This window comes from Sus scrofa, chromosome 13 (assembly GCF_054392235.1).
Source record: "Sus scrofa isolate SSC_HxYL_T2T_F1_AM1 chromosome 13, Sscrofa_HxYL_maternal_Yorkshire_Landrace_v2.0, whole genome shotgun sequence".
Lineage (NCBI taxonomy): Eukaryota > Metazoa > Chordata > Mammalia > Artiodactyla > Suidae > Sus > Sus scrofa.
Window position 1 is genome coordinate 54,897,549 of NC_139395.1, and position 20,881 is coordinate 54,918,429.

A 20,881-nucleotide genomic window follows, 5' to 3' on the forward strand; every position below is an offset into this window, starting at 1 on the left:
GTCACGCATCCGGGGTCGGGGCAGACAGAAGCCAAACGTAAAGACCCCGGAGTTTTCTAGTTCGTGCTTAGGCTCCAGCCTTTGCCGAGAGGTTCCAAGCCTTGAGGGATTCTTGCAGTGAATAGGAGTCAGGCTAATCTCTCGGAGAGCAGGTAGACGGAAGTACGTAGTAGCGTGGCTGTTTTCCGGCAGTGGACTTAGTTGGCCGCGCTAGTGACGCGTGGATGCGCGCGCCAGGAAGGCACGCGCAAGGCGGGAGCGACGGCAGGCAGCGCGGAGACGCCTGAGGTACCTATACAGCTCAGGTCGCTCAGCGCCCCAGGCCGAAGGCGAGGCGGTGCTGAGAATCTCCTTGGGCTTTTGTACAACGTGGTCTTTTTTGCAGAGGGCGGCGGGAGGACTGAACGGGACCACATGTGCAGGGGGCATGCACTCGGCCCCAGGTGGGCGCCCAGTCGACGCCGACGGTCATCGAAAAAAGTTAGCCTGCTTTACTTATTGTTTAAAACAGTTCAGGTGTCGAGTTCCACTGTTGTGGCAGCGTGGAAACGAATCCGACTAGTAACCATTATGTTGCTGGTTCGGTCCCTGGCCTCGCTCAGTGAGTGGGTTAAGGATACTGCGTTCCTGTGGCTGTGGTGTAAGGCTGGCAGCCCTAGCTTCCATTCGATCCCTAACCTGGAACCTCCATATGCTTTAGGTGCAACTCTAAAAAGCAAAATAAAACAAAACACCAGCCTAAGTGGCTGATAGCTTAACAATTTAATCTCCAAACAGTAGAGGACCGAGCTTTTTAAAATTTTTATATCGTTTATGTCCTGTAATTACATACTGAGTGCCTACTGTATGTGATGCACTGTTTTAGCCTCCTGGGAAACAGCAGAAAACAAGGGAAAGATGCCTGTTTCTCTTTGGATTGTACATTCTGGTAAGGCCGGGGTGGGAGGGGGGAGGAGCAGGGCGGAGTGCAGACGAGAATTAAAGAATTTCAGAGTTTCCTGGTGGCTCAGCGGGTTAAGGATCTGGTGTTGTCACTGCTATGGGGTGGTTCGACCCCAGAACTAACCCCTCGCCGCCAACGCACCCCACCCCTCCAAAAAATAAGTGGATTTCATAGTTATGTTCTGTATACCTACAGAGTGGTGTATGCTCTGAGGAAAAAATAGAGCAGTGGCGTGGGGGGGTGACATTAGATAGAAATGCCACTGGAACACATTGAGGGGTGAAATTGAGTAAAGCTATGGAGGAGGCAAGGGAATGAACCATGTGGCTGTCTGGAGGAAGAGTATTTTCAGCGAATGGAAAAGCTGGGAGGGAAAGAGCTAGGAGGCCTGTGTGGTAGAAGAGACTGAGCAGAGGAGAGTGGTAGGACAGGAGGTCAGAGGGATGGGAGGAAGCAATGGTACAGATCAGGTTGGACCTTAGATGTAAAGACTTTGGCTTTACTCAAGGCTTCAAGCCTTGAGGAAAGGGGCTTATTAAGGTTTTAATAGGGTCACCCGGTTAGATTAGGGAGGGAAGCAGGGACATCTACTGCTAATAGATAAGGTAATGAGCATCCTTGCAGCCATCAAAAAGGCCGGCTTCAGAGATGATGATAATGACAGCCACTTAGAAGTGTTCACATTTTCCCAGTGAGCCTGGTGAATGAATATACTGGGCTGTAGGGAGGGCTTCCCAGGCATCATCTCCTTTAGTTTCAGGACAACCTGCAGAGGGCGGTGCTGTCACTCTGAGACCCAGGCCTGTCAGAGGTGACTGCTCAATAAACACTTGCTCCTACAGTTTTTTTTTTAATATAAAATAAACATAATGAAAAATTTACTATTTCTAAATATACACTTCATTGGCAAGAAGTATAGTCACATAGTTGTACAACTATAACCACTATCCATTTCCAGAATACTCCTTAAGTCTTCTTTGTTATTGGCATCCTAAGCCCCAGGCCCAATCTCACTCTACCTCAGGCAGCCACCTCCACTAAGGCAATCAGTAATGTTTAATAAACACCTATTGTGTGCCAGGCAATGAATGAAATGATTGAGGATACTGTCCTCCCTGCCCTTCCAGTCAGGGGAGATTGTAGTGATTGAGAAGGGAGCACCGTGAACTACTGCAGTCCTGAAACAAGAGTTCCCACTGTGGCAAAGTAGGTCAAGGATCCAGCATTGCTGTAGCTGCATCTCAGATTTGATCCCTGGCCCAGGAACTACATGTGCTGTGGGCGCGATGGAAAAAGAAAAGAGAAATGAGACACCCTTGAATGCTACCACCATTTAATCAGTCATGTATTCAATAAGTGTTTGTTGAATACTCTGTGCCAGACTCAGGAAATACTCATATTTGTTGAATAGGTGGTTGGATGTAGTGGCTTTGACCTTGACTTCTCATTTTCTCTTGAGGTTGTCTTCTGGGAGTGGTTGGAACTGGGACCGGAGAGGTTTTTGTGAATGCTGGTCTACAGCTATGTGACCTTGGAAAAGTTCCTTTCCTTGGATAGGCTTCAATTTCCTGTCCCTTTAGTTGGGGGAACCACATATTAAACAAAGACAATGTTAAGAGATGACATACCAAGGGAGCCTAACTTACAGCAAGGTGTCAGAGAAGGGCTCTCCGAAGAAGTGATGTTCCTAGAAGAGGTGAACTTTAAGCTGGAATTTGAAGGATGAGTAGGAGCTATCCAGAGTGGAGTGAGGTGGGTGAGGAACCCAGGATAGGGGTTCTCTTCAGGGGGAACAGCATGTACTGAGCTCTTCCAAGTTCCAGATCTATTGGGAATGGCTTGAGTGCCCATTCCAGGAATTCCTTTAAGACCTTTGCTGTTTAATCTGTCTTCACAAGGCTGACAGATAGCCCTATGCAGGCCTGGCCTCTGGACTGAGAGAATAGGCAGATCCAGCATGGGGGCAGGGCAGCAGAAATCTACCCTTCATTCTGTTCATGTTCTGTGTTGACTGAGTGTAAACAGGAAGAGGACTCAGATTTTACTCCTTTATGCCTTTTTTTTTTTTTCCCTTTAAGAGCTGTCATACTAGAGTGGTCTCGGGGCTCTGGAGTGGTTGGAATCTCTTCTATTCCTTTGGGGAGGTGTGACCTGTCTTTGCCGAACCTCATTGTACTCTTCTCAAAAATGGGAATATTAATAGCTTTTACCTCATGGGATCATTTTGAAGATGGGCCCTAAGACATGTGCCATATTTAGCACAAAGTTGGGTACTCAGTGTGGGAAAATGTTTGGTGGGATTTAAATAAGAGTACAGTAGTCTGGCATATAAAATATAGAAACTTCCTTTGTATCTATATGGTAACATCAGTTTGACCAGAATTAGATGGGTTATTGTACTGGGAGTTCTTTTTAAAAATAAAATACAGGAGTTCCTGTTATGGCTCAGTGGTTAACAAATCCAACTAGGAACCATGAGGTTTTGGTTTTGATCCCTGGCCTCACTCAGTGGGTTAAGGATCTGGTGTTGCTGTGAGCTATGATGTAGGTCACAGATGCAGCTTGGATCCCACGTGGCTGTAGCTGTGGTGTAGGCCGGAAGCTACAGCTCTGATTAGACCCCTAGCCTGGGAACCTCCATATGCATGGGTGTGGCCCTAAAAAGCAAAAAAAAAAATAAAAATAAAATAGGTTAAATTCTCATTAAAAAATTGAAAAATATCTTGTATCTTGGTAATTTCTAGCCCTCTTGACTCTTAATGTTGGTGTGATCAGCACTGGAAAAGATGCCAGCCCCAGCTGCCACATATGAAAGAATAGTTTACAAAAATCCCTCTGAGCACCACTACATGAAAGTCCGGCTGTAAGTTCATGTCCTCTAAGTTCTATTTTGTATTTTCAATGAATCTGAATAGCAAGAATGCATTTTTTTTCTTTTTAATGTTTTTTCAGAGAATTTCAAGATCGTGGGGTTGGACTGAATGCTGCACAGTTCAAACAGCTGCTTATTTCAGCTCTGAAGGACCTGTTTGGGGAGGTATGGACTCAGTAGTCTGAACATTCCTAAGATCTTTGTAAGACATACTGAAAGAACATTTTTTTCAAACATTGCTTTAAAACTTTTAAAACCACATTTGAAATTGCAGAAGCAGACTTTCAGAAGTGATGAGTTTTAGGTAGGTTTGTTCTAATATGCCTTCTGTTACAGACTAGCAACCTGCCAAATTTTTTTTCCCCCCTCATTGTGAGGATCTGTTTCTTATACCAGAATGTAAGTGAGCATACCACTTCCTTTACAGAGAAAGTCTCCAATGAAAAAAAAACTGAGTTGTGGTACAGTGGAAACGAATCCAACTAGTATCCATGTGGATGCAAGCTGGCTCCCTGGCTTCGCTCAGTGGGTTGGGAATCGGTGTTTCTGTGAGCTGTGGTGTAGGTTGCAGATGAGGCTCGGATCCTGTGTTGCCGTGGCTGTTGTGTAGGCCAGCAGCTGTATCTCCAATTCAACCCTACACCCCTAGCCTGGGAATTTCCATATGCCACAGGTGCAGCCCTAAAAAAGAGAAAAGAAAAAAAAAAACCTGACCTGAACTAAACAGTGTGCTCACTAATGTTGATTTCCATTCCGGTGCAGCTCCTTATCTAATCACAGGCCAACACTTTGAGTAGTCCCACTTTAGCATTCACTTGAAAACAAATACAAGTTTTGAGAGAGAACAAAGACAGATGATTCTCAGGAAATTATTTCATATATTCTATCAAATTAAAATCTGTCAAACATTCAGCAAAACTAAAAACTTTTCTCTGCAAAAGACTTGGTTAAGAGAATGAAAAAACTGGAATTCCCGTTGTGGCTCAGTGGTAATGAACCCAACTAATATCTATGAGGATGGGGTTCCATTCCTGCCCTCGCTCAGTGGGGTAAGGATCCAGGTTAAGGATTGCCATGAGCTGCAGTGTAGGTTGCAGATGTGGCTTCGATCTCGCGTTGCTGTGGCTGTGGTATAGTCTGGCAGCTGTAGCTCTGATTCAACCTCTAGCCTGGGGACTTCCATATGCTGCAGGTGTGGCCCTTAAAAAAAAGAAGTGAAAAAAGAGAATGAAAAATCAGGGATTTCCCTTGTGCAGCAGGTTAGGCATCAAGCATTGTCACCGTAGGAACTTGGGTCCCTGCTATGGCTTGCTTCAATCCCTGGCCCAGGAATTTCCACATGTCAGGGGAATGACCAAAAAAAAAAAAAGAGAGAGAATGAAAAAGCAAATTATGAGAGTTCCCGTCATGGTACAGCGGAAACGAATCCAACTAGGAACCATGAGGTTGCAGGTTTGATCCCTGGCCTCAATCAGTGGGTTAAGGATCTGGCGTTGCCATGAGCTGTGGTGTAGGTCACGGATGCAGCTTGGATCTGGTGTTGCTGTGGCTCTGGTGTAGGTCAGCAGCCATGGCTCCAATTTGACCCCTAGCCTGGGAACCTCCAGATGCCTTGGGTGTGGCCCTAAAAAAAAGACAAAAAGGTGAAAAAACAAATTATGGACTAGGAAAAGTTATTTGCAAACCACATGTCTGGCAAAGGACTAATCTAAAAATAATGAAGTTCTCTTAAAACTCAATAGTGAAAAAATACTCAAACACTTCTATTAGAAAATGGGCAAAAGAGGAAGTTCCCATTGTGGCTCAGCAGGTTAAAAACCTGACTAGTATCCATGAGGTTTTAGGTTCAATCCCTGGCCTCACTTAGTGGATTAAGGATCCAGCGTGCCATGAGCTGTGGTGTAGGTCACAGACAAGGCTCGGATCTGGCATTGTGGGCAGCTGAAGCTCCAATTCATTCCCTAGCCAGAACTTCCATATGCCGGGGCTGAAGCCCCCCCGCCCCCCAAAAAAGGCAAAAGATAGGAAAATTTTACTAAAAAGATGTGCATTTGGCAAAGAAACACATGTACAGAAAAATGTTCAACATCATTAGCCATTAGGGAAATGCAAAAATGCAATGAGACGTTACTACACACTTAGCAGAATGACTGAATGAAAAATAGTGAACATTATGTGCTGGTGAAGATACAGAGAAACTGGTTTGCTCATACATTGCTGGTAAGCATGTAAAATGGTACAGCCACTTTGGAACACAGTTTGGTAGTTTCCTTTCAAAAACTATAGTAGTTTGTTTGTTTGTTTTTTCCCCTTTTCTTGGCCACACCCGAAGCATATGGAAGTTCTTGGGCCAGGGATTGAACCTGTACCTCTGCAGCTACCCAAGCCACTGCAGTTGGATTCTTAACCCACTGCACCATAGCAGGAACTCCTATAGTAGTTCTTTTATTTATTTATTTATTTTATTTTTTTGCTTTTTAGGGCTGCACCCGTGACATATGGAGGTTCCCAGGCTAGGGTTGAATCAGAGCTACAGCTGCCTACACCATAGTCACAGCAAAGCTGGATCTGAGCTCCGTTTGTGACCTACACCACAGCTCATGTCACTGCCAGATCCCTAACCCACTGAGTGAGGTCAGGGATTGAACCCACAACCTCATGGATCCTAGTCAGGTTTGTTAACAACTGAGCCATGAAGGGAACTCCTATAGTAGTTTTTTTAAATTACCATACAACCCAGCAATCTCATGCTTGGATGTTTACCCCAGAGAAATGAAAGTTTACGTTCTCTTAAAAACTTGTACGCAAATATTCATAGCAACTTTAGCAACTTTATTAGTAAGGTCCCTGAAGTAGAAATAAGCCAGGTGTCCTTCAGTAGGTGAATAATTAAACTATGGTACATTCATACTGTGGAATATAGTCAGCAATGAAAAAGCTGATAAATTGAATCTCCAGAGAATTATGCTGAGTGAAAAGCGAAAACCAAAAAGTAATAGATTGGGAGATTGCATTTATTTAATGCTCTTGAAGTACCATAATTGTATAATCTAGATAGATGTTAGTGTTTGCCCATCATGGCCCAGTGGAAACGAATCTGACTAGGAACCATGAGGTTGCAGGTTCTATCCCTGGCCTCACTAAGTGGGTTAAGGATCCGGCCTTGCCTTGAGCTGTGGTGTAGGTCGCAAACTCGGCTGAGATCCCACGTTGCTGTGGCTGTGGTGTAGGCTGGCAGCTGTAGCTCCTATTTGACCCCTAGCCTGGGAACCTCCATATACCATGGGTGCAGCCCTAAAAAGCAAAAAAAAAAAAAAAAAAAAAAAAAAAAAGGTTAGCATTTGCCTGGGTTTGGAGATGGGGGTGGTAGTTATGGCTATAAGGGGATAGAGGGAGAGAGCCTTGTGATACATAGCTCTTTATCATGATTGTGGTAGTGGTTACATAAAACTATCTATGTGGAATAGTAAAAACAACTACACACATACACATGTAAACAAATGTATAACTGGCAAAATCTGAGTAAATTCTGGTTGATCAATTTCAGTTTTCTGGTTTTGATATTGTACTGTTGTTATGTAAGATGTTTTCATTAGGGGAAGCTGAGTGAAGGGGTACATGGGATCTTCCTATATATTTCTTTTGTTTTTTTGCTTTTTAGGGCCACATCTGAGGCATATGGAGGTTCCCAGGCTAGGAGTCAAATTGGAGCTACAGCCTACACCACAGCTCACAGCAACACCGGATCCTTAACCCACCGAGCGAGGCCAGGGATTGAACCTGCATCCTCATGGGTACTAGTCGGATTTGTTTCCACTGCACCACAGTGGTAACGCCTCTATGTATTTCTTTGCAATCTCATATGACTTAAGTTTTCAAACAAAAGGTATAAGAAGAAAATCTATGAACCTTCTATATGTCAAATATAAAACCTGGTTCCTGGGAATATGGCCTCTGCCTCATGGACTAATGGTCTTGCTTATTTTAGTAGGAAACTATGTTGAACAATTAATGGCATGAACAATAAGTATTATGAAAGAGGAAATATGTGGGTCCAGTAAATGAAAGAGCATAGCAAGCAATTGAGCTTAATCTTGGGGGTCAGAGAAGGAACAATTTAAAGGAAGACTTGAGAAGGAAAAAGAGTCATTAGCAATATGAAAAGGTTTAGGAAGAGTGTTCCAGGAGGGGGAGTTGTAAAAAATCAGGCCAGTACTGGAGTTCCCGTCATGGCTCAGTGGTTAACAAATCCAACTAGGAACCATGAGGTTGCTGGTTCAATCCCTGGCCTTGCTCAGTGGGTTAAGGATCCGGCGTTGCCGTGAGCTGTTGCATAGGTTGCACAGGCGGCTTGGATCCCGTGTTGCCATGGCCCTGGCGTAGGCCTGCGGCTACAGCTCCGATTAGACCCCTAGCCTGGGAACCTCCAGATGCCGCGGGAGTGGCCCAAGAAATGGCAAAAAGACCAAAAAAAAGAAAAAAAAAAAAAAAGCCAGTACTCTAGCACTATTAAATAAAATACTGATTTTTTTTTTTTTTTTTTAGAGGAAAAAAGCAGTTGACAGGACTGGTTACTAGAGTCAAGAGTAATAATGGTAGGGAGTTCCCGTCATGGCGCAGTGGTTAACGAATCTGACTAGGAACCATGAGGTTTCGGGTGCGATCCCTGCCCTTGCTCAGTGGGTTAAGGATCCGGTGTTGCCATGAGCTGTGGTGTGGGTCGCAGACTTTGCTCAGATCCCACATTGGCTGTGGCTCTGGCGTAGGCTGGCGGCTACAGCTCTGATTAGACCCCTAACCTGGGAACCTCCATATGCTGTGGGTGCATCCCTAGAAAAGGCAAAAAGCCAAAAAAAAAAAAAAAAGAATAATAATGATAATAGGCTGCTAACAGCATTATTGCATACTTAGGTTGATGCTGCCTTACCCTTGGACATTCTGACCTACGAAGAGAAGAGCTTGTCAGCCATCTTGAGAATATGTAGCAGGTACGACAGACAGTGGAACATTTCTAGTTTGATGGATGGAGAAGTAGAGCAAAATACTCTCTTCTGAGAATGAGAAAAGTTTTGTCATTGTGAACTCCAAGCAGCTTTTGGAAGTTTAAATTGGGAAGAGTATGAACTTTGGTTCACCAGGAACTTACGCTTTAGAGGCCCATACCTGTGTTTGGTTTACAACAGTAGTGTTTTCCAGCTGATAGTCACGGTTGCAAACTTAGAAATGTATATTTTCGGAGTTCCCGTCGTGGCGCAGTGGTTAACGAATCCGACTAGGAACCATGAGGTTGCGGGTTCGGTCCCTGCACTTGCTCAGTGGGTTAACGATCCGGCGTTGCCGTGAGCTGTGGTGTAGGTTGCAGACGCGGCTCAGATCCCGAGTTGCTGTGGCTCTGGCGTAGGCCGGTGGCTACAGCTCCGATTCAACCCCTAGCCTGGGAACCTCCATATGCCGCGGGAGCGGCCCAAGAAATAGCAACAACAACAACCAAAAGACAAAAAAAAAAAAAAAAAGAAAAAAAAAAAGAAATGTATATTTTCGGAAACATTCCAAATTGTCCGCCTTTGACATACTGTGCTTTTATTTTTTTAAGTTTTCTCATTTAGATTTTTCTGTTAGAAACTACTTTCTGGACTATCACAAACAAAGGCACTAGGGAGTTATTGGCAGAGATGAATCTTTACTTATGTTTTCTCTATCTCTCCATAGTGGTCTTGTCAAATTGTGGAGCTCTTTGACTCTGTTGGGATCCTATAAAGGCAAGAAATGTGCTTTCAGAGTGATTCAGGTAAAGACAGTTCCTTCACATGTTCCAAGTGAGACTGAGTAGGAGATCAAATTACCTAATATGTGTCCCATTTTTGTGCTTGCATAAATCATTTAGCTAGGAGGGAAAAATCTAGCACTTCATTATTTATGAAAGGGTAAAACAAAGCATTTAGATTTTGGATTGTATGGGAGATGTTTTGGAATAAAAGTTGAAACTCTTACATTATGGAAGTCTTCATTTATTGCTTGATGCATACTACTTAATGTATTGGAATGCTCTTTCGGAGCTTATCATGATCTCTTGTTTATCTTAGGCTAGCTCTCAGGATGTTTTCTGAAATGCTACTGCATCAGTTTGGCCTATCCTACAAAACGGGGCATGTTTCTGCATTGTCCTATGTTTCAATGCAATTTCCTGATAAGGCCTTAAACTTTTTTCTTTTTCTTACAGGTTTCTCCATTTCTCCTGGCATTATCTGGTAATAGTAGGGAACTAGTATTGGATTGAATAGTCTTCAATTTCAGAACTCTTCCTCGCTTTCAAAAGAGATTTTTGTTGCCAGCATAATATTTGAAGACTGAAGCAGCCTAAAAGCTCCTGGTTGTTGGAATCTGAGGGTGCTGAAGATGCTCCCAGTCATTTCCAGCCATTGCCTTTGGTGGGGTAGGCTTCAGAGAGGAATCTGCCTGAATTGGTTGGCACTGAACAGGATGCACTCACAGCACATGCACATCAGAGTGGGAGACCGGGCTGAACTCAGCAGGGCCTTCACACAGAGGGACGTGGCTGCCTTCTCAGAATTAACAGGGGATGTCAATCCTTTGCATTTAGATGAAGATTTTGCAAAACACACCAGATTTGGAAAGACAATTGTACATGGAGTTTTGATCAATGGACTTATTTCAGCTCTTTTGGGTACTAAAATGCCAGGGCCAGGCTGTATATTTCTTTCCCAGGAAATTAACTTTCCAGCCCCTTTATATGTTGGGGAAGTTGTTTTAGCTTCTGCAGAAGTGAAAAAACTTAAGCGGTTCATTGCTGTTATTGCAGTGTCATGTTTTGTACTCGAAAGTAAAAAAACCGTTATGGAAGGCTGGGTTAAAGTTATGGTCCCAGAAGCTCCTAAATCCTGAAATAATATTTTTAAAGAAGCAGGGTTAGGCATCAGTGTTACTATTATTGAAGAGCCTCTGAAGAAAACAGAAATTGCAAATCTTCATCACAGAAGGGTTGATAGATCCAGAACCCTTATTGGGGGAGGGGAGCAGGTGTCACACAGACTTAGGTTTTTTTTTTTTTTTTTTTTTTTTTTCTTTTTTTGGTGTGTTTGCCATTTCTGGGGCCGCTTCTGCGGCATATGGAGGTTCCCAGGCTGGGGGTCGAACTGGAGCTGTAGTCGCTGGCCTACACCAGAGCCACAGCAACTTGGGATCCGAGCCGCATCTGCAACTTACACCACACCTCACGGCAACGCCAGATCCTTACCCCAGGGAGCAAGGCCAGGGATTGAACCCGAAACCTCATGGTTCTTAGTCGGATTCCTTAACCAGCGAGCCATGACAGGAACTCCCAGACTTAGGTATATTTATCTATCTATCTAAGTTTTTTAAATTGGAAAAAATGTTGGGAAGATTATCATTTAACTCAAAGTTAACTCACTGTTCTACTTTTAGGATTTCAAACCTAGTTAGATTTGTATTTGGATGACACATACATACCAATATCTGTGTAGAATAAGTTTCTCATGTAATTTAAAATTAGCTAGCATTTAATTATTGAAGGCAATGATAGAAGATGGGTCAACTTTGAACACCTTTTACCAATAAATATTCTTAGATCCTGTTCTTCAGCAGTTTCTGGGTTAGAGAGGGTTAGGGTTTTGTTACATTTTACAGTAAGATGGCATCTTGTTCAACCTTCAATGTCAACTTGCCCTTCAGGTAGTTTTCATGTTATTGGAAGGCTTACGTGCATCTTTGGATTCTGTTAGGTAAACTCTTGGTCTCATTTATAAAACAGGGATAACAAAACCCACCACACAAGATTGTTAGAGATGACGTATAAGTAGTTAAGCACAAGGCTGAGCCCATTCTCTTGTAAAAATAAGGTTAGAGATTTTTCCTGAGTTTGAAGCTAAACTGGCCAAAATTTAGGTAACAGAACAGTCTTTCAGGATGTCAGCCAATCTCTGTTGGTTTTCGAAACTTGGAATAGATCTTGAATGCAAAATTTCTATTTTACTAATCTCTGTTTTCTCTCCTTGAAAATATTGTAGGGGCCCCCATTATATAAATAATATATGCTTGTTATTAAAAACTATTTAAAAATTTTCGGGGATACTGTGGAGGTTAAGTTCCTAAGAGTTGAGGGGTGCTAAAGGGTATGTGTGCCTAATGTTACAAATTGGTCACCCTGACATAGTCAACACTTTTAAGAAAAGAGTCTATAATAGAACATACACATGGTCCACCTGTGCTCCATGGCCTTAGATGGTGGCTCAGACCAGAGCTAGATACTTTTGTTCAAGAAGGTAAGATCAACTTTGGTTGCATCAACTCATATTTCCTGGAGAAATGTTTTTCCTCCTGCTAGTAGATCAGTAGCTAGATTTTTAATTTATTTTTTAATGTCAAGGTGATCAGATTACTAGAAAGAATGATTCTACTCACTAGAGGGCAGTGATACATATAAATAGAGTAATTTAAACTGTTTAATCCAAACTCTCTTTTGTGACAGTAAGATGAAAATGCCCAAATCAGCATGAGAAGCAAGGATGCCATTATCAGGAGTTTTAGAATGGATGGATATACAGATTCCAGCCCACCTGAAGAAGGTGTGTATTTATAGGTGAAATGCTACACATGCCAAAAATTTGGTAAGACATTGAAAAACAGATGAGGGATTTGAGGCACAGAATATGGACTGGAAGCCAAGACAGTGTATTCCTACAGACCTTACCCTCTGGGTGTTGACAGCAGTGCTGAAATTTGTAGTGATGCGATTGTTGATAACCTACCATTTTTTCAATGATGAACCAATTTTCTGCATTAACTCTGATCTTTGAAACAGTTTTATGAAGTTAGCGTTCCATTTTATAGGCAAGGAAATAGACTAATGCTGTATGGCTTGCCCAAGCTTACAGCTAGTATGCAGTAGGTCTAGGATTCAGTTGGGCCTGCCCAGCTCCAGAGCATTTCTTTTTTCGTCTTTTTTCCATCACCCTGTGGCTCTTAAAATATCCCCATTATTGGAGCACTGTCAGTTTCTATAATTGTATCTTGTTATGTGGCATGAAAGTATCTGGAGCCATCATTCTATGTAATTCTTTTTATATTCAGAGTGTTCTAGGTCTTATTCCCTGCTATATCTACAGTGTTTTCTTCTTTGCTATAACTTGATGACTTCCACCCATACCTATCACCTATACTTTTTTTTACATTCAGTGATTGTCTTCAGAGCAGAATTACTGAAAGGATTATCCTAAAGATAAAAAATTATGTGCCAGCCTAGTATGGTGGGGAGGGGTGTGTGTGAGATGTGGCCAGATAGCTGATGGATACTGTGTAACTTAAAAGTAGCTTCTCCTGTGTTTTCATTTTTTTTAAAGTGCTCCCTAGGTGTCATGGTCTTCTTTGATCTTTGTAAATCAGTAAAAATTTGTAATAGAGAAGTGGGGAAGAAGTTAGGGTTACTTCTTGTAAATAATGACTTGTACTCATGGCCAAGATTCTCAAACCACTTGTGTTTTGTTAAAGCTGGCTATGACAAAAACGAGCTGGTTGGCTTTTCCATTTTGAACTCTATATAAGCTGCCAGGAAAAAATAACTTCTCATCAAAGTATGGGTGGCCGTCAAATTAGGAAATCCTCTCCCAGGTAATTGAGACAGTACTGGGTCACAAGTGGAAGTGATTACAAAAGTACTGACTAAAATAGCAGGCCAAATTGTACAAGCACTTTCCACATAGGGGCATTATAAGACAGCAATTTATACAGTGTTTGATTGTCAAGACATATATACCCATCTTAAGTAGTTTCAGCCTAATGTACTGGAAAATTGCTTAACAGATTTTTATATTCTATTAGAAACATTTCCATATTGCTGAAATGCCACTCATTTCTTTTTCTGAGCAGCAAATAAAGTAGCAACAGGGAAGAATCCTTACCACAGCCACCTTTCATCTTGTGTATTCATCTAGAAAAAGAAGAAACTGCTGAATGCACATTGATACCGCTTAAGTAACCACAAGTTTTCATTTTGTACTGAATTATTAGTCATTTTTCCTTTAAGTTCCTAGAGTATGATTGAGACCAATTTACTCCCAAAGAAAATTGCTATTAAATTATATCTTAAGTTTTTATATTAAAACATACTCTACCAAAGGTTGACAGTCACTTTGTGCAACTGTGCCACTCCGAGTGCCTCATGTGCTGGCATCATTTATTAACTGACTGTATCTGAACAGAATATGAGAGCTGTGGAATTGCTCTTGGGCTGCACTTTAGTATCTGCAGGGTCCCAGATGTTTTACTTCCTTTGTTCTTGGCTTTTCTTCATTAGGCTTACAATAACAGCAGAGACTAGAATTCTCAACATCTTTAAAAAAATTATGGATTTGAGCAAAATCATAAGAATGCTGAAGACAAATGGAGACACTACATAAATACTACAGGATTAATAGGAGGCTCTGCAGTCAATTTCTAGGCCATAATCAGTTTCTAGGGTGGCTCTTAGCTGGACTACAGTTCATGTGACCTTATAAACCCTGAGCAAAATTCCTCTGTGATGTGATGGAAAATAACATGTAAAGGAAGCAAGAGTTGAATTTTTTTTTTTAAATCCACATCATGAATATTTAAAGAAAATCATTTTGAGATGGGAGGTGATGCTGCTTAGGAAGTACTCAGTTTTTCCACACGCTTCTATGACCTGATTTATAGAGCAGTTGTCGGGTCTAGAGGCATTCTCATTAAAACTAATTATCGGGAGTTCCCCTCATGGTTCAGCGGAAACGAATCTGACTAGCATCCATGAGGATGCAGGTTCGATCCCTGGTTTGCTCAGTGGGTTAAGGAGCCAGCATTGCCATGAGTTGTGTAGGTCGCTGACACGGCCTGGATCCTGTGTTGCTGTGGCTGTGGTGTAGGCCAGCACCTACATCTCCGGTTTGACCCCTAGCTTGGGAACCTCCATATGTCACTGGTGCGGCCCTTAAAAAAAAACAAAAACGAAACCCCTCATTATCTTCAGTCAATCTGGTCAAACATCAGGCTATTAGGTAAATAATCTATGGACCATCTAAATATTTGGCAACATAAAAGAATATAATTTTTTTTTTTCCCTGCCAGCCTTGAGTAGTTGTGTATGTGACAGTAAATGAGCTTCTGTATCCTCATTCGCTTGACCCAGCATGAGGCTAGAAGCATAGCTCAGGGCTGGGGAGAGTTTCCTTGTGTATTCAGGCCACTTCAAAGGCCAGATGTTGCAGGGGTTGGGGCCTGGTCTTCAGAGGATTTAGGGATGGAGTTAATGTCCAGGATCCTCAAGGCCCTGATTAAGTAGATCAAATTTTAAGGTATTTATACTGAGAGATTTAGTTCAGGTAAGAATTTCCGGAGAATAGGAAAGGGTAGATTCAAAATTAATCTCTGGCTTCATTCCATCAAATAGCTGATTTCTCACTTTCAGTTTCATTTCTGTAGTAAGGAAAACTAGACAAGGTTGTCTACTTGATGACCTTTGCAACTTAGTTGGGTAATATTTTTTTTTTCCTAATCATACAAATAAAATAGACATTTTGAAAAGTGTAGAAATACAAAAAAATAGCATCATGATTCCACTTCCTAGAGACTCTCAGTTAATATTTTGGGGGGCTTCCTTCTGGTGTTTTTCCTATAAATATATTTTTAAAACTTGGGATTATAAAATGCATGTGTTGCTTTTTTCTATTTACTATTCTATCAACATTTCCCAACATTATCCTTTGATAATCTTATTTTTTACCCCCTTCCTGATAATGCGATTTTTTTTTATCATTGCAAAATATTCTATTTATGACTGTACCATGATTTGTCCAGTCCCCTGTTGTTAGGTATTTATGCTTGAGTGCTATGTATTTGCACCGATTTTTGATTATTTCCTTAGGATACTCTTCTAGAGGTGAGACTACTGCGTGAGAACATTTTCAAAATCCTTGATACGTGTTGTCAAATCTCAGGTCCTAGCACTGGGCCTATTTCATGGTTAAGTACGCAGTGAATAATTGTTGAACACATAAATGCCTTTTGGAAAGGTTGGACCAAGTTATGCTCCTACCAGCAGAATGCAGGAAGAGTCTTGTCTTGGTTAGCCCACATAATAGGAGTAATGATTAAAGTAGAATTTTGGTTTCTGTGATTCTGATAATGAGGTAACTCATTTGCCTTAAATGGTAATAAAAAGTTGATTTCTCCCTAAGTGTTATGTAGTTTTAATAGACTGCTGCTTTTAAACACACTGGGACAAACACAGAATGCACGAAGAGGTCTAATTACTTTAGGACTTAATCATGAAGTTCCATGTTTCCCTTTTCATATCTCTCTTCTGAGCCTTTGCTCCTAAGTCAATCTGTCATGGCTTCTTGGCCACTTGGAGTTGCCCAACAATCCCATTAAGCCTGAGATCTGGTGAGGGTACCCATTAGATACTGTTTAAGCCTTTGCCAAATTGTGGTGGTGGTGGTAGGGTTACCAAGAAGAGCCTCAGCTGCTGGCCTATGCCACAGCCATAGCATTGTGGCATCTGATCCGTGCCTGCAATCTACACCACAGGTCACAGCAACACCAGTCCCTGACCCACTGAGCGAGGGCAGGGACTGAACCCGAATCCTCATGGATACTATACTAGTTGGATATGTTTCTGCCCCACCACAGTGGGAACTCCCAAGAAATTCTGTTCTCTTGTCTGAAATGTAAAAATTTAGGGAAGATAAATTTGAGTAAGAAACTTCTATTCTTTGAACTATAGGGGAAGAAAGAAACTAATATTGTTTTGAGGTTTTATTATGTGCTGAACACCTTCCCATCCTACTTTCTTCATACCAGCTTTTCCATGTAAGTATTATCTATTTTGCAGGTGGGGAGCTGGGGCTCAGAGATTGGGTAACTTATTCAAGATCACACAGCTGGTAAATCCTGGAGCCCTAGATCTTATTCCAAGTCTAACTCCATTATCCTGGCCTAAGAGCACAATGGGTGGGCCAGGATTGTGGCCGTGGGTTCAGGCTGACTGGGGGCAAATTTGGGGCTGAGAAATTGATTGCAGAATTCTCTGGCTCTGGGTTAGGTTCTGGAAGGCAGTACGGTGGGACTGACCATCCCGAGTCAGAGGTTGAGGGTTCTCAAGTTCGAAGGCCTTATGGGCTGAGCTAAGCTGGGACTAAGGATAGAGGCTGGAAGTTCCTTGGACCAATGCCCAGTTTTTAGCGTCTCCAGTTCAAAGAGCTTTGGGTCTGAGGGTGGAGTCTTAGGGCTCCAACTCTGGGGCCCAATTCTGAGGGCTTAGTGAGAAAAGCCCTCACAATCCCCATCATTGAGAGGTTTGGGGATCTTGGGGCCTAAGGCTTCCTGGATAGCAGGGCCCCAAATGAAGTGCCTTCAGATCAGAGGACCTCTGGAGGTGATGGCTTAGGGTGAATTGTCCTGAGGTCTGAGGCCCGGTGCTAAGGGCACCAGGTCTGTGGTGTGGCTGCGTGGAGTTTGGAGGCTCGAGTCAGGGCAGTGGCAAATGAGACGGCTTGGCGCTAGGACCTCGCAGGAGGCGGCGGCGTGAAGGGCGGCCAGTGTTGACAGCCACGGCAGAGCGAGAAGGTCGGCGCTAGGACCCCGCGGGCCGGGCAGGCGGCGGCGGCGCGTGGGGCGGCGCGTGTTGACAGTGGCGGCGGCGGCGGAACCCAGCGGCGGCGGGAGTCGGCGCCTCTGGTTCCTGCCCCTGGTCCCAAGGCGGTGGCGGACGGGCGTCCCGGGATGGCCTTCATGGAGAAGCCGCCGGCCGGCAAGGTGCTGCTGGACGACACGGTGCCGCTGACAGCAGCCATTGAGGCGAGCCAGAGCCTGCAGTCCCACACGGTGCGCGGCCCGCCGGGAGGGCGGGCGGACGGGCGGCTTGGGGCGGTCCCGGGCCGCAGGAGGGCTGCGGGCGGCCGGCAGCGGGCTGGGCAGGGTCGTCAAGGAGGGCATCAGGGCAGGGGTCGGCGACCCAGGCCGAGAGGGCTCTGGCGTGGTGTTGTTTCAGGGTCAGGGTTCCCGGGGCCCAGGCGACCGCTTAAGTCCGTAGGGGTCGAGGGTGGGAACCACAGCACCCCCTCCCCGGGTGGGGGGGGGGGGTGGAGGCAAGGAGTGAGACGGCCTCGGGGGGGTGCCCTAGAAAGGAAGTCAGAGTTGGGAGAGGTGTTGGATTCCCAGGTCCATCTGCGGCCGCGGAGTAAAGAAAACCATTCAGGACCCTCTCATCCATGTCTGCCCTCTGCCAGCCATCTCCTCACCGGGGCCGCTGAGTTTCCCTCCTTTCAGCTGGGCGTCTGAGTGGTGGGGATGAGAGTGTGCCGGCCCAAATGGAAGTATGACTTCAGAGCATACTTGTTGGGATAGAGGAGTGGCTGAGGTCTGAAGCCACATTTGCATGTCGGCTCCTTGGCCGGGGCGCAGGGAGATGATGTGGGAGGCAGTTTGGGGTCCTGCTGAGGCAGGTGTTTGGATGTGTTCCTTCCCTCCTGTAAATTGCTCTTTAGTAGGCAGTGGTAGTATTCATTTGAGTTTAAAATCGCTGGAGAAGCATAAAGGAGTTAATAGGCCCTCATAGTAAACACAGAGTTCATTTCTGTTACATATAGTGTTTTTTATGGGTCTTTAAAACCATGGTTGTTTTCATTTGCCTCTCCCTTTTTTTTTTTTTTTTGAAAATTACACTATGCTTTATAATTTACAAGCAATAAACCAAGAAACCAGCAAAAAACAAACAAAGGAAAACACAACAACAACCAAAAAACCCAGAAGCTGCCAGCCAGTGGGACTTTGGGAAATAATGAATGGGGAGAGAGAGATTCCTTAAATTGTAATGTTTTGTTAGGTCACCAAATCAGATTCCGGCTCAGAGGCTTGTTTGTTTACCATTGCAGTGTGTTTGGGGTTCATCATCTGGAGGCTAAAGCCCCACAATAGCCTTCTGTTTCTCTTTTTGCTCAAGCTGTTCTGATGACTTCAAAGAGACCTTTTATTCTGTTGTGTTTAAGTGGGACTTTTTTGAACCTCAGTTTCCTCTTCTGACAGCCACGCTTTGTAGGACTTGGGTTGTTCAGTGTTCATTTCCAGTTAGGAAAATGATCTTTTTCTTAAATGTGCATTTTCTTTCATTGTGCATATCTTTAATGCTGTTCCTCAGACTTGGAGAGGGCACTGCATAGAACAGAATTTGTTAAACGCTCTAATTTATGCCTAAGGGAGTAGGGGTTAAGGGTTGAAATTTAGGGTAGGGGGTCAAGAATAAATTCTGCTATTTAGTTAGATTTTTACTTGACTGTTGGCCAGTAAATCTTACAACCTTTCAGGGAGTAGGGTTGAGTCTTTAGACTTGTTTTGTACTAACAATACAGAGAGATGCTTATAAATGCTCACAGGCCACTTCTTCCAGAAAGCATTTCATGATGGCTATTGCCCCAAGGCCTGTGCTTACCTCCACCTTAACCTTGATCGTTTGTTCTGTAATTCTTTAGTTTTCCTCTTCATTAGGCTGTGAGAGGAGGGACACTTTTTGTTCAGTTTTGGGTCCCACTTCCTGGCATCTGATAGGATTTCATATGTATTTGTTGAATGAATAAATAAATGAATTGTGACTTTGTTGCTTTTTCTGTGTATGTAAAATGGTAGTGATAAAAGTTGGAGTAACATGACATCTGAGGGTCCACATTAAGGGGTCAGTGCTTCAGCAAGGTGGTGAAAGATGTAATAAGATTCCATTCTTATTGCCGGGGTTTTCTTTAAGAAATAAAATAATTTAGGGTAGAGAATAGGAGTTCCTATAATGATGACTGAACACAAAAGACAATGACTCACAGGAGACACATAGAGGCAGATGTGGTTGAGTAAAAAAAAATGCAACATTGTCTTGCGTAATTTTTGACTGTTCTGTGTTCTTGTCATTTTAGCTGTAAAATCTGAGACTGGGAAATATTGCATCAGCCCTGAACTTTATAGAGAAAATCATATGCTGATGCAAACTTTTTGGACTATTAATTAGTGCTTAAAGAGTAAGTCCCTTTAAAACAGGAACTGTTGGAAACTTTTGGAAGGAAGTAGTTGTTAGGAGAAAAAGGCAGTGTTTTCTATTGGGAAGGTTGAGGATGGCTTTCTGACTTGTTAGCTAAAGGGAGATGGTATCCCAAAAGTCAGAGAACCGACTTCCCTTTGAAATGCTGAATCTCTAGGAGGTTTGCTTCTTGGCTATAGCACAGAAACCTACATTGAGGGTACATAGTAGACATCATTTGGGAGAGGTAAGATCTTAATGTGGATTTGGGCTGACACTTGTGAGTCTTGGGCAAGTCACTTAACCATTTTGATATTTATGTTTGTCTTCTGTAAATGGGAATAAGTGCCTGCCCTGCCTGCCTCCCAAGGTTGTTATGATGATCAAAGGAAATGACCTTTATGAAGTATCTGTAAAGTGCATTCTCCTTATTTCTCTTCCATCTCTTTATTTTCTGGTGACATATATGCAAAGGGTAAACACGTTAACGTGTTATTTTTGCAAGTAAGCTAATTTCTGTTCATGGTTGCTTTCATTTATCAAGGTTGTTTAGCCTTAGGAATCAGAGTTTGTAACAGAAATTTTTTTATATATGGTTTAGGATTTATGGATTTGGGAGGGGAAAATTCTGTGGATTGGAAATTACAGATACCAGAAGGATGAAGGGAACACAAGGTCACCACCAGAAAGGTATTTGGGGATGAGGAACTGGCAGGAGGTGCAGGCTGGTATAGGTGATTCTGTGCCTGACTGTGGTTTGAATGATTTTATTTTTACTTTTCTGGAGCACAATGAATTTAGCTTCAGGAAATAGACCAGGCTTCTGCTGCAAGGAAATGAAGCTTCCATAAAATCAGAAAGGACAGTATTTAGGGATGCTTTCAGCAAGGGGAGTTGAGGAGGGTGGGGGGCAGAAAGGGAAGGATTTTCCAGACAAAAGAATTTTTTTTTCTTTTTTCTGATGAAGAGCCACATAGGTAAATTGTGGGAATCTTTGGGAGCCCTAGGAATGAGG

At 43.1% G+C, this 20,881-nt stretch overlaps 3 protein-coding genes across 35 annotated transcripts in view; all 3 read left to right on the forward strand.

Annotated features, from left to right (window-relative positions):
• Nucleotides 1-16,041, forward strand: HTD2 (hydroxyacyl-thioester dehydratase type 2). 15 transcript variants are annotated; one of them, XR_014823426.1, is made up of 8 exons: nucleotides 1-288; nucleotides 3,688-3,806; nucleotides 3,896-3,980; nucleotides 8,727-8,803; nucleotides 9,525-9,603; nucleotides 10,036-10,248; nucleotides 12,322-12,418; nucleotides 13,719-16,041. XR_014823426.1 is itself a non-coding variant. In XM_003132274.5 (6 exons), the coding sequence occupies exons 2-6, from the start codon at nucleotides 3,730-3,732 to the stop codon at nucleotides 10,090-10,092; spliced, it is 375 nt and encodes a 124-aa protein (XP_003132322.3). In that variant the 5' UTR covers nucleotides 1-288; nucleotides 3,688-3,729; the 3' UTR covers nucleotides 10,093-16,041. The 15 variants fall into 15 exon arrangements, 4 of the variants coding, with proteins under 4 accessions (XP_003132322.3, XP_084844916.1, XP_003132323.1 ...); XR_014823430.1 differs by having other exon boundaries at nucleotides 236-480; XR_014823431.1 differs by having other exon boundaries at nucleotides 236-443.
• LOC146397359 (hydroxyacyl-thioester dehydratase type 2) lies at nucleotides 10,212-16,041 on the forward strand. Its single transcript, XM_084988789.1, has one exon. It carries the CDS (start codon nucleotides 10,212-10,214, stop codon nucleotides 10,716-10,718), a length of 507 nt encoding a protein of 168 aa, XP_084844915.1. The 3' UTR covers nucleotides 10,719-16,041.
• Nucleotides 16,042-17,498: 1,457 nt separating this feature from the next.
• PXK (PX domain containing serine/threonine kinase like) overlaps nucleotides 17,499-20,881 on the forward strand; it is an 80,753-nt gene continuing 77,370 nt past the window's right edge. For all 19 annotated transcript variants that reach the window (XR_014823414.1, XR_014823415.1, XR_014823416.1 and 16 more), the window contains exon 1: nucleotides 17,499-17,690. Coding sequence is in view for 13 of the 19 variants with exons in the window: in XM_021069074.2 (XP_020924733.1) it covers nucleotides 17,589-17,690 (102 nt within the window). In the remaining 6 variants the exon portion in view is untranslated. The remainder of the gene's footprint in view (nucleotides 17,691-20,881) is intronic.

Bases quoted from the DNA above. Each gene is read 5' to 3' on its own strand.
- HTD2 (XM_003132274.5), top strand. From the start codon at position 3,730: ATGCCAGCCCCAGCTGCCACATATGAAAGAATAGTTTACAAAAATCCC. The intron at 3,807-3,895 runs GTAAGTTCATGT...ATGTTTTTTCAG, and splicing joins CACTACATGAAAGTCCGGCT to AGAATTTCAAGATCGTGGGG. The intron at 9,604-10,035 runs GTAAAGACAGTT...TTTTTCTTACAG, and splicing joins GTGCTTTCAGAGTGATTCAG to GTTTCTCCATTTCTCCTGGC.
- LOC146397359 (XM_084988789.1), top strand. From the start codon at position 10,212: ATGCTCCCAGTCATTTCCAGCCATTGCCTTTGGTGGGGTAGGCTTCAG.